This window comes from Macrobrachium rosenbergii, chromosome 55 (genome assembly GCF_040412425.1).
Source record: "Macrobrachium rosenbergii isolate ZJJX-2024 chromosome 55, ASM4041242v1, whole genome shotgun sequence".
NCBI lineage: Eukaryota > Metazoa > Arthropoda > Malacostraca > Decapoda > Palaemonidae > Macrobrachium > Macrobrachium rosenbergii.
Window position 1 is genome coordinate 77,667,128 of NC_089795.1, and position 13,187 is coordinate 77,680,314.

General features: G+C 35.1%; 1 protein-coding gene across 1 annotated transcript in view; it reads right to left on the reverse strand.

Annotated features, from left to right (window-relative positions):
- Positions 1–13,187, reverse strand: part of LOC136835462 (intermembrane lipid transfer protein Vps13-like) — a 195,299-nt gene that overhangs the window by 47,296 nt on the left and 134,816 nt on the right. The window contains 6 exon segments of the mRNA XM_067099021.1: positions 3,968–4,122; positions 5,596–5,726; positions 7,952–8,099; positions 11,244–11,271; positions 11,273–11,305; positions 11,307–11,440. Of these exon segments, the coding sequence (XP_066955122.1) occupies positions 3,968–4,122; positions 5,596–5,726; positions 7,952–8,099; positions 11,244–11,271; positions 11,273–11,305; positions 11,307–11,440 (629 nt within the window).

The window sequence follows — 13,187 nt, forward strand, 5'->3', positions numbered from 1 at the left end:
TGATGAAAAATAAAAAGAAATAGTTACTTTCTATATAAAACATTTTTACAATAATTAACCATTTTTTAAAAATACAAGAGACACCTCAACTTCACAGACTTAAGCTTATCAGACGTTTGTACTTGTCTGGTCTATTATCATGACAATTTTCTCCTAGGCTACCATTTTAAATGATACATTTTTAGATAAATCTCTGAAAGTGAGTGTTGATGGTAAACTAAAGTATAAGTTAGTTTATCTAGGAAATAAGTAGATCTGCTATGACCAATAAGATATCTTTGAAATTGCAAGTGCAGGCTATGCTGTAGGGCCTTTAGGGCCTTTGTTACTTATCAGACTGTTACCATATCAATAGCCTAACCTCTTAAAACTCTTCTTAACAAATATAACCAACATACAAAGTTTTATAACATAAAATGTTTTACAAGCAAACCCATCAGTCATAAAATGCCTTAATTTGTGACTGAAATATCCCCAGAAATGTTTATTCTCACATCTTATATATAAATGGAGCAATGTGCAACTTTTTACACATGGGTCTGTAAGAAAAATATGTAATATTATAAATACTTAATTTTTTCATACGAAACATATTATTATAAATTGCAAGAAGTCACTAAAAAACCAACCCTTTAGAATGCTAAGAATGGGTTGTCGCTGCATCGCCAACCAAGTTGACCCAGACACCAACAAATGAGTTTAATCAGTATTCTGATCTGTCCCTTCCCCTTACCTGGGACAGATGTTTGGATAGCACAGTAAAAAAAGGCAGGGATAAGAGGCTGAGTGTCACTCCCTTAAGCAGCTTAGCCCAACTAAGCTGCTTAAAACAACCATTCTAAAGGTAGATTGAGCTGGTTGAATTGTCTTTCCACAAGATACCTGGGAAGATACAAGCAGATGGTCGGAACACCTGGAAAATGACACATCTTCAGCCCGGTCACCAATGGGCCCGACAATGGGGCCCCTACCCCTGGCAGATGCCTTAAAAGGAGTCTGGACAGGAAAATCTTTGGAGTAGTAATTAGCCAGAGACACGTGGGTGATCGCTACGAACGCTGAGAGGGGGGGGGGCCGTCACCACCTGAAGCTCCTGACACGGAATCCAGCCCCTTCATCACCACGTGGACGGACTTCCCAAGCGAACTAGTGCAGAGTGCCACAGGTGCAACGGCACGTTGTCATTCTTCACCAGAGACCCGCTTCCCCCCACGGTAAAGTAGAAGTGAAGGCTTTTCAGTCACAACATTTTGCCCTTACAAGTGCTTAATGAGTGCCAGTACATCCCTGTATCAATGTGCCATTTCCCAGTGCTATTACAAGTGTTTGTGTCCATTGTTATGTTCATTCCTCCTCGAGATCTTGGCACCCTCAGTGCAGTCTCAAATCATTGTATATTTTCCTTTACTGGCGTGTAATGTTTAACTCTCTCTTGCAGAGGGACCAATTTGCTGTGGACTCATCTTGGACTGTGCCTTGCCACCATTCAAGACTCAGTGGGAAGATCTTCAGGCTTTGCAAAGCCTCCTAATAATTCATTTAACCATTTTCTTTGATTCCCTTTCTTGTAAATATAATTACTTAATTTAACCAAAGTGTTTATGTAACATTCCCTCATTTTTTCCCAGCCCGAGAAGAACCCTAAAAGAGTTCAGAGGTCTGGTTAAACAAATCATTTATAACTAACTAACTAACTAACATTCCCTCATGAAGTTGAGCCCTAAGCTCATGTGAATCATCCCCTTTTTCTTTTCTTTTTACGATTTCCCCTAACATAAAGTCAGATTTCCAAGGCCAAATAAATAAAGTTCTGTTGCCAGCCTGTAAAAGTATTCTACAAATCTAGAAATCCAGGGAAATACATAAAAATATAAATCACATAATGTCTGAATCAATATTCAGAGGGGAGGTTGAGTAATTGAGAGTCCCAGCCTTTGCAAAGGTCTGATGAATCCAGTGGAACACTTGGGGACAGAATAGGTCAGGAACCAAGGATTTTATGTAGCTCACCACCCATAGTATCAAGTGGACAGTTTGCACTTTGACTTCTTCTCTGCTTAATCCCTCGTCAGGGTCACTGTTCTTATGATTCTTTTCTAGGTGCTTTTATCTTGTGTCATCCTTTGACAATTTATACTTTCACCTATCACAAAAAAAGGTGCAGAAAACCACCAACCATTCAGGAAAGATGTAGACACTTGTAACTCGTGAAAACTATACCTCTCAAGAATGAGTGAGTGAGTAATGAACTAAGTCAATAAACAAAAAGAGGCAGAGGAGGATGCAGGCATTACACCTTCCACCGATGGTAAAATTTGTTTCACTTCAACTTACAGTCCCAAGAAGTACTAACCCGTCCCTTTGTGAATAATGTCTCAAAAGTAAAAGGTAGCAAGGATTGACCGACAACCTCACATACCTGCAACCATGATGCCACAATCTCAATGTTTCTCTTGACAGCAAAATTGAGAGGACCATGATCTCATGAACTATCACTCTTACCTGACCAGTCCATACTTCTGAAGTGACTGAGTATGCCTGAAGGATGAACTGCCTTTGCTAGTTGGACACACCGCTTTTGATGTGTTTCCTCCACTAATGCATCAACAAGTCTAAGATCCTTCATTCTTAAATGCTTAGAATTCTTGAGGTACTTACATACGTTCTATTAGTGCTTATTTAACATCTCTGAAACCTATTATAGTCATAACAGCAAAACATATGGCATAATGAACCTCACTGTAACAAATTAAAACTGACCAAGTCCAGTGTTGGAATATAAGATTCATCATGTCAAAAGGAACTACACACAGGTAATTTTGAGTAACAACAGAATTTGTCACTCTTGTCTGGCCCATCGATTTTGGTGAATAGCCTACAAAATCTAATCCCTTTATGTACAGAATGTAAAGTACCACTAACAAATGAATATACAATTTTTATGTGAATGTACCAAGTGTAATTGATAATGAATTTCAAATATTGGAAAAAAATAAATTAAAGGAAATTTTGTCTCCATCATCTCATTTCACCAGGTTATCAAATTTTTTAAAAAAGTTTCTCTCTGCAGTTCTGTACCAGATGAATCACTCTCCAATACCTGATATAAGGAATTAATGAAAAAATTATTATTTTTTTTTAATTGCAATTGTTTTTGTAAGTTCAATTGGGTTTTACTTGTCAATCTAACATGCATTCCAATTACAAAAATCCCCTAACATGGTGGTCAAATTATTATAATCACATGACAAAGTCATGTGACTACAGTAATATGATAAACTGACAAGAAAAACTATCTGAGATATAATATAAAAACCAAAGCATAATTGTTTGTGGCCAAGGAAAGTTTAAGTGATCTCTAAGGGTTAATGCTCTGGAACTTACTTTCATCCATCACAAACCCATTTCTTATATTATCCAACATTTATGTTTCCTAAATGTCCTGGACACTACAATCTTTTGTTTACCAGAAAAAAGAAAATAAACAAAGGTAGCCTTGTGCATGAACCTTTGGAACAGTGTTCCCCAGTTGCTAACTGCCTCTCTTTTTTGAATGTCAGCAGCTAGCTGACTTCCCCAAACCTTGCTGTTTTTTTTATACCATATTCAGGAATGCCAATGCATTTAAATCATAAAAACACCACTTAATCATCTCTCCATCCAGACCTCTCTTATTTTTAGTATTTAGTATTGTGTGTTGCTGATCTTTTAACCTGGTAAGAGCAGTGGCATAGTTACCTGTTTTATGACTCTCTGGGTTGTTTCACTGTGGAGTAAATCCTGGCTATTACAAGTTTTTTCTTACCTGCATGGCTGTTAGTCTTCAGTACATCCTCTGTTTATAATGTGCATTATTTGTATTTCTCAACAATACTTAATGGGATTGTGAGGTAACAAATCTCGTTCCTAAAGTTACATGATCACATTGTATTATAAAAAGGACACAAGAATAATAGTCTGAACTTACAGTTTCTTTGCCTCTTGGTCATCCTGCCAAAAGGTTACTGTTGTGTTTGTCAGCTGATTAATGATTAAGGCTGTGGTAGCACCATCAAAACATTCGTCAAGAGTTATTAGCACACCACCCTCTGAGTGGCTCACTTCAGTCATTACACCACCATACTGAAATGACAAAATGAACAGGCTTTCATAATATAAAACATATACTGTATCTATAAATTTATGGTTAAACCAGCATTAGTTTCTGTATGAATATGATTTAATTAAGTTTCCAAGACACATTAAAGACAAACTGTTCATGGGTGTACAAATCAGTTTGCTAATTAACCATGAAATTTAATCACTTTTAAGATTTAATATAGTTTCTGCAGTGTAGAAAATAAGTATCAGGTCTTTCTATGTCAAAAAGACTGTCTGAAAATAAAGTGTAATTCAAATAAAGACATGATTTTTATAATAAGTATGTACTAAGTGTATTAAATATTAGACAAGTATGTCTAGATATTTCTTTATAAGCTAACCGTGCTTATGCCTAGATGCCCTACATTCACGAGAGCTTATTGTGGCCCATATTGCTTGTTCCAGGAAAAAACTGAAATTCAAAATTTGGAATATGGTTCCTGCTTGTGTATTACTGCTATCACCATCATAAAATTGAGATATCATAAAATAAACTATTGGAATCCTGGGAGTGCCTGTTTTATTAAAATACAAAACAAAAAGAAACCTTGCAAAAAGCTGACAAGGATTTGCTATTGATAAAAAAGAGGAAGACTTTTCAAAATTGGTTTGGCAGTTCTAATATTTTTTCTAAGTTCATCTTGCATGCTTCCTTTCTACAATACAGGGAAATTAATTGTTCTGCAATTTTCCAAATGCATGAAAATCATTTTATACCAGATTTTTTTTATGCAGCTTAAAAGAGCCTTCTTGAGCATCCCATATTCAGCAACCAAAGGTGTTCAGAAGAACAGTTTGTTTGTAGGGATCATCATTTACTGCCCTAAAATACAGAGGTTAAAAATTTATTCTATATGAAAGTTGGATGATGCCTATACACACAAGCTGCTGGGCAATGAACTGCAACACAACTAAATGTACAATTTAAGTAACTGATCATATAAAGGTTCTACACTGTGGGGACATGGGCATTTACAACAACAAAGGAAGATACTTGTAAGGGGTCTGGCTACAAAATACTCAGATTCATTGCTAGAGCACATTCGGAAGACCAAATATTACAAATGAGAGCGCTGTTGGGTGATGTGGTGTCCAGAGGCTGGAAAATCTAATACTAGAGGTCTTACATACAGAAATAATTTCAGAAGAATATTCATGAGGACCAGGAAAATATGGGAATAAAAAAAAATGTAAAAGGTAGAAGAGGGGAGAAAACATTACATGTGTAACTCCACAGAGCAAAAACATAATGCAGAATTGATAATGATAAGAATAACTTAGTGAATGGAAAAAATAAGGAAAGGTTTTCAAGCACATCTATGTTTTTGGTTCACATAAAATTGTATAAGCAATGGCAAACAGTTATCTGAAAACAAATACAGACTAAAATTATTCCAGTCATTTGCAACTTGGATCAGAAACAAAAAAATAGAAGAAAGGAATTGAAGAACTTACCATGTTGGACAATTTTAACAAAATTGCAAGAGGTCTATGGTAGGACATTGGCTGTGTCATCTCTTCAGTCCCACGCACTCGTACTCGGATAAGCCTCCCACTTCCTACTGGCCACCAACCAATGCATTCGCCTGAAAATAGTACTCGTCATAATAAAGCAATATCCACAAAATACTCAACTTTATTTTAGAATAGAAGTGCTTACTCAGTAAGTTTGCAAATGTAAACAACTGACTCCAGGCTCTGTCAAGATAATTCTCAATTACCTCTTACACTTTATCGTAGTTTATAATAATTCGTTTACTATTTTTTTTAAAGATAAAGAATGCAGCTACACTATCACAACTAAATCCTTTCAAGACTCTGCTATAAAAGCAAAACAGTTTGTGGAAACAACAGAAATAATATTCAATTATCATTCAATGGAGTCCTCTCAAGGAATAAACAAAGGAGAAAGCACCCAAACATGAGAGCATTACTTCAAATGGGGTTAAGAAAAGCTTATATGACCTTAGTGACCTGAAGTGTGGGTAATTTTAGATAAAATAAAAACTCTTAGTATAAGAACATAAATTTATCAGTATACATGTTATTCTTCCCAGGGAAATTTAAAGCTATATGGCATCCGGAATGTTAATATAAGGGAGAGATGCTGAATTACACTATAAAAAAAAACTGAAAACTTGGATTACTGATGAAAGAAAAAATGTAAGACAAAAATAGACACCAGAGAATTACCATTAAAGGACAGACATAGAACAGATCTACAGGAAAAAAAAAAAAAAGGAGTTGACTGCTTACATCAACAATGAATAAAAACTACTGAAAAAATAAGTAAGACATTAAAAGAAAGGAAAATAACGGCAAAAAGATGACATGTTGCTAACAGTCCAAAAAGTGAAACATTGCTAGAATTTAATTTGTAAGTTGTGAGTTACTTGGCTGTACTCACAATACGACAATTTTGTAAGAGTAATTTTGATAACAGTTGTTAGTTTAAAAATAATTTACAGGTTGTGTTTTGTAGTTACAAAGAACTACAAATAAGAAAATTACTAGACAAAGCATCTGACCATCCTTTAGGTTTTTCAGGATCAGCTACCAAAATCTCAGCTATCCACTTCTTGCCAGAGGCAAAAGAAATGATAATCAACTTGAGAAAAAACAACAGAAGACCTTGTTCTTTCTTAACATGCTCCATCTCTGAATTCAATCTCAGCTACCACTTCTGCTTCCCCCAATAATCCTGAATCTCCAAGCACCACTCCATTAAGTAACCCTCCACTACCACCCTGTATTATATATTTAGCTTAATTTTAGAAATGATCTATATTCTACTTATATGTTCTTGCTTTTGTTAGCATTCAGTATGATGGGATATCATATTGCTAAGATTTTATGTTCTTGTTTTCAAGTATCAAAAACTGTCAAATATTTTTTCTGTAAAGTGGAGAACACTTATATATCCTTATAGCGATTAGTTACATAATTGCAAAATTCAGAAAATATGTTCACCAGTTTTAGTTCTAAGTTCATATTGAGAAAGACAAAGACCTCCACACCTACAAAAGCCATCACTGAAGTACACTGCAATTTCAAATCCAGTAAAGTTTTCCATGTGGTAACCATGAGAACAGACTTGTGGCAAAAAAATCATTCAAGGAGGAAACAATATCTAAAGACAAAAGTGAAACATTTATTAAGTACAGGATAACTGTAGACATAATTAAAATGACAGCAGTCTAATATCCATGAGTAAACAACGAGTTTATAATGCAGTTTACACACCCTACTCCGAGGTGGAAATAGAAGTACAGAACACAATATTTGGAGAGGGTCAGGAAGTTATAAAAGAGTAACTAGGACTCTTGAGAGGAGGAATGAAATACCCAAGATAAAAAAAATTAAAGGTCATTATTTTGATGGTGAAAAAATGGAAGTTTATAGCTGTTGTGAGGGTCAGGTTGGAACCAATCAACTCTCTCACCAGCAGTAGGGTCACCTGGTTCTCCTGAGATTCTTCATCCCATATGATGCTGGGTATTCAAAGCCCTGTATGAAGACTCATTAGATGAGATTAAAACCTAGGATATTTCACACTGCCAGGTGTGAAGGTATGGAGAAGGACAAATAAGTGTTGTTACCAAATTGCACAAGGACAGAAAAGAGACAACTGTGAAAGTTCTTGCATCACACATTATAACCTCTGCATACTTTGTTTCCCTACAGGTATTATATCAGTGGACAGCTTGTGCCACAGGAGGGATAAATCACCACTAAGATACTGCATGAAATTCAATGCCTTTGTATTTTCAATATCAATAAAAAATATATATTTCTCCAAACTATTACTCACCAGACAAGACAGTAAACCATTCTGCTGATGGAACTCCTACTTCTATAACTTCTAAGTCATATTTTGCTTTGTTCAAAATTTTGTAGAAGGGTGAAAATATGACTAATTTGGTTAAACCAGAATTACCAAGTTTAACATCTACACCAAGCTGAAAATAAAAACATTACAATCAATGACTATACATAAATGTGTGTGTAACATTTTTTTATAGATACAAACAAACAAAAGATGTAGCTTCTTAATGCCCCCAAGAATAATAATTTTTATTTTCACTTCAGTTTGATAACACCAATAATAATGAAGTGATTACAAAAAATCTTGTTCCATTTACCACAATTACAATAAATCATTCATCATCTGATTTTCAGTATTCAAAAGCCTCAACATATCAAACCCCTAATAAAAAATATCAAATAAAATATTTCATGTGATCATCACTGTCAAAAGTACTATTTTGCTTTTTTCAATATTTACGTTTCATGTTTAGTAATAACTCTGAATGAGTTACCTTGCGAACTGTAAAGGCCAATTTTGTGAGAATATGGGTATTATGATCTCGCCTCTCGAGATCGACAGGTTCTTAAAAAAAAAAAACAAGCAATTGGGCTGTAATGACTGACGAGAGGTGACAAACAAAGGAGGAAGGAGCAGAAAAAAACCAAAAAGTTACCTTAATATTAATTTATTTACAAAATTTACAAGCGAGTCAGGTCTGGGAGAAAAAAAAAAAAAAAAAAACTTAAAATGATCGAAAATAAATAACAGAGGCAGCAAGGTAAAAATTTACGTAATCAAATTTTACATAAATCCATTTAACAAATCAGGAGCAGCAACATACAAAAAAAAGTAGGCAGCATAGTAAATACATCAACAAACCAACAGAAAATCAAACAGCATGATCATTAAAACTGCAGGACAACTAAACAGAGCTGATACGGCAACCATCACGTCCTCAAACACAGTTCCACAAGACTGGACTCCCACGACAGAGTCGATACGACAACCATTGCATCCAAAAGAATGCTCTCCGCTGCTCTGCTGCCGTGATCTGCTGCTGTCCTGGGCCTGACTGGCGAAGTCTGACACCATCCACCACACGTCAACTCACCAGCAAGAAAAACAAACAAACAAAGGAGGCAACAACCCACTAAGGGAACAATCGGCAAACGATTGTTCCTAACACCTCCCCACCTAACAGAAAAAAAAAATTACAATAAAAAATTTTTTTTACAAACAAAATACTCTCCCCCGATGCTGCCACACCCCCGCCAGCCAAAACAGAACCAACCCTGGCCTACGGTCGCCAATATTACGATCTTGCCTCTCGAGATCGACAGGTTCTTAAAAATAAAACAAGCAATTGGGCTGCAATGACTGATGAGAGGTGACAAACAAAGGAGGAAGGAGCAGAACAAAACCAAAAAGTTACCTTAATATTAATTTATTTACAAAATTTACAAGTGAGTCAGGTCCAGGAGAGAAAAAAAAACTTAAAATGATCGAAAATAAATAACAGAGGCAGCAAGGTAAAAATTTAAGTAATTAAATTTTACATAAATCCATTTAACAAATCAGGAGCAGCAACATACAAAAAAAAGTAGGCAGCATAATAAATACGTCAACAAACCAATAGAAAATCAAACAGCATGATCATTAAAACTGCAGGACAACTAAACAGAGCCAATACGGCAACCATCACATCCTCAAACACAGTTCCACAAGACTGGACTCCCACGACAGAGTCGATACGACAACCATCGCGTCCAAAAGAATGCTCTCCGCTACTCTGCTGCCATGATCTGCTGCTGTCCTGGACCTGACTGGCGAAGTCTGACACCATCCACCACACGTCAACTCACCAGCAAGAAAAACAAACAAACAAAAGGCAACAAGCAATAAGGGAACAATCGGCAAACGATTGTTCTAACAATGGGAAAGATAGGATTGGTAGGATACCCATCATCCTCCCTAATTTTGGGGCACCCTTTCCCTTGCATACATACTGTACTCTCATGTACTCTCTGTATAAAGGAGCAAAAAGTGATAAGCAACATATAGAATGAAATGAAAAAGAAAAGAAAAAAAGTACTATGAATGCATCCAGTACTATACTAATACATGAAGGACACTAACAGTGAACAAATGTGGTTAAAAAGAGAAAACAAAGAGGAATGAAGAGTGAGTGAAGCATGGAAAAACATATCTTTCATCTCTTGCCTTTGCTATCTAGAATAGAATATTTCTGATATACCACCCATTTGCCAGTATCCTGTATTATCTGTGGTAATACAGGACACATATTTTCTGTGACATTCTTCAAGGGGCGGGAGGAAGTGTGCCTAATTTGCCAGAAAACAGTATTACATTTATCATATAATGAATCCTGACTCTGAGTTTCACAAAACAGAGCTCAGCTGTTCAACTTGTAGATGCTTCACAAATTAGTTCCATCGTGTAACAGATAATTATGTTTTCTGTTGTTGTTTAATTTCATATTACTGTATTCTGACCTTGCTGATATTAATGGTTAATACTGTTGCTTTTCTTAAAATAGTTATCACACCAAGTGGAGATCATAAATTACTTTTGTTATGGAAACAGGTTTTGGCAATGAAGATCTGCCAGTTTTTTTATTAGGACCATTGTCATGCAATTTCTGCATATAATTCTGACAGTAATACTCAACTCTAAGTCAGCATTAAATGTAAAAATAATCAAACAAATTTCAGTATAGATGGGCAAATCAGCAGTTTCTTTACTGATTAATCTAGACTGAAGAGCATGTACTGACTATCAAGCAGATTCTGTGATACCAGTCCCAGTCTATGGTCTCCCCTGTGATCAACCATTTTAGATACAATATCAATTCTCATGATAGAGAAATTTTATGCAAAAGTAATACAAAGTAATACAAACAGTTTTTCTTGGAATTTAGAAAATCTTAAAATTACATGAGACTTCAGGGCTCAATTCGTAAATTTTAAGTATCATTTACTCTGCATAATTCCAAGAAATCAATATCAGTTTATAATAAAAAAACTTTGTTTGGTAGACCATAAGATACTTCATATTCAGCTGATATAAACACCTAAATGAAAACTAGTCAGGTGCAAACAAATTTAACATATCATGAATTCTTATAGTTAGAGATTTATTAATCAAGTACCACAAGTTAAGGTCTCAGGGTTAAGAAGAGTACAAAAAAAAAAATGCAAAACCAAAATCTAAAATGACTAATTTTACAAATATGTTAAGCCACCAACAGATTTTGTCATTACTAGAGTAAACTAACCTGGTAAGTTCTTGATGAGCCTTTGCATGATGGATCCAGAGCTTCCTACAACATCTAAGGAGTCTTTCTGACCAGTCGCTGTCATTCACCTTAACCGTTGCTTTCTTTTTTCCAAAAAATGACTTTTGACTTGAAGGAAAGAGTACAGGCTCATGGTTGTCTTCTTCATGGACAACTATGTTGTTCAAAGCATCTCCCTACAACAGTAATATAATAATCACTTAGCTTTCCTCTTTATCAGAATAAAAAGTCATTTGCACTTAGATATTGCATCTAAACCAATTTAGATGGTAGCATAAGCAAAATTTTATAAAACTGAAGTTTATATGCATATATGAGCAATTTAAGTGTAAAATCATCTGCTTTGGCATTTTTAGGATAAATCATCTGAGAAAAAGGTATTCATAAATGAAACTGCTTATTAAAATTATACCATTAAACATTTTATCCAAAAAATAACTCTTAGTTCCAGTAAAATACAAAATAGAGAAATACAATAAAAACAAACTCATTGTTAAAAACTGCAAAAAAATTTCAATATACAACCTTTACTCTCCAGTAATACCCTATTTACACAAAAAAAGACATGACACATCAAAATTGTCATCATATTAAACTCTTACTTCAAACTCATCAATTTACTGATCCAGTGCACTTCTCTGTGGTGCCTCTAACACAATGGAAAATTTACATCTTGTTCTAATACTTATTCATCTGACTGAACTGGAATATTTTCTTTCATAAATACCCAAGATAATTTGGTGAAAGTTCATACAGAACATTCCCATGTTCCTTTTTCACAAACCCTAGACAATAATCCCACTCACACTGATGATTAAAAACTTGGCATTCTCTTTAACATCAGTGAGGGTAAATAATTTTTTTGATAGGGTAGTCGCTTGTTTTGTCCTCAAGGAGTTACCTCCATGGTCTACTAGAGCTCCATCATGACCAAACTAATATCAAAGAATTCTCTTCTAGTTGGTCTTTTTGGTCAGGTATTGTGTCGTAATTGTTAACATTATAACACGTGATGGAGTATATAATGGACTCAGAGATAAGAGGGCACTTTCCCTATCTTCAGCAAAGCTGAATCCAGTCTTTCCAACGTCAAAAGAACCTGCAGGAAAGAGAAGTGACTATTGTGCATGTTCATCCGCCGTCTTGTTTATAACTGGGCTGTTAAAGACCAAGGAGCCATTATCTCTTCTAGGTCTATAGTGAACGGTTCACATCCTTACCAGCACTCCGAAAAAATTAGACTTTTGTCTCCGTTTTCATTATCAAGAAATCGTGGAAACATCAAAAATAGCAAGATAAGTGCTTAATATTAAGTTCCAGTTAAAAGTTTTAAGTTTTAAACTTTTGGAATTGATCATTTTCTTTTTAAAAGCCGGAACCTGGCTCGTTGATTGCTACCTAGTTTCATAAAGCGAAAATTGTTTTAAATTCTAACTAAATGTTTTAGCTAAAAGAAATGTTCCACAACTTATTATTAATATAGAAAATCCTTTCAGATTATATGATGTCTACAATGACCTAGGCTGTAAGTGAGAAAAATTTAGACTAGCTTAATAGTGGATGTTGTCATTAGCTTGTGTCCATGGATTACGTATCCCTAAGTGGCCTAGCTCAGACAGAGGACCCGAGGATCATATAATAACAATATCTGGGCAAAATAAATCGTTAGCCCAATAATAAGGCTACATATTAGTATAAATTTTTTCCTTTTATATAAGCCTGTGCACTTAAGCATGAGCTAAATAATCCAGGACTAGCCTAGGCATTACCTTATGTCAAGTTAGGTGATAACTTTTTACGAAACATCCCATTTCTGGACTAAATTGTTACCCTAGACCATGTAACCTAAGACTGGATGAAATAGTAATTAGGACTAGATGAAACTAGTCTGTGCTGAATGAGATGGTAACCTAGCCTTAAAGC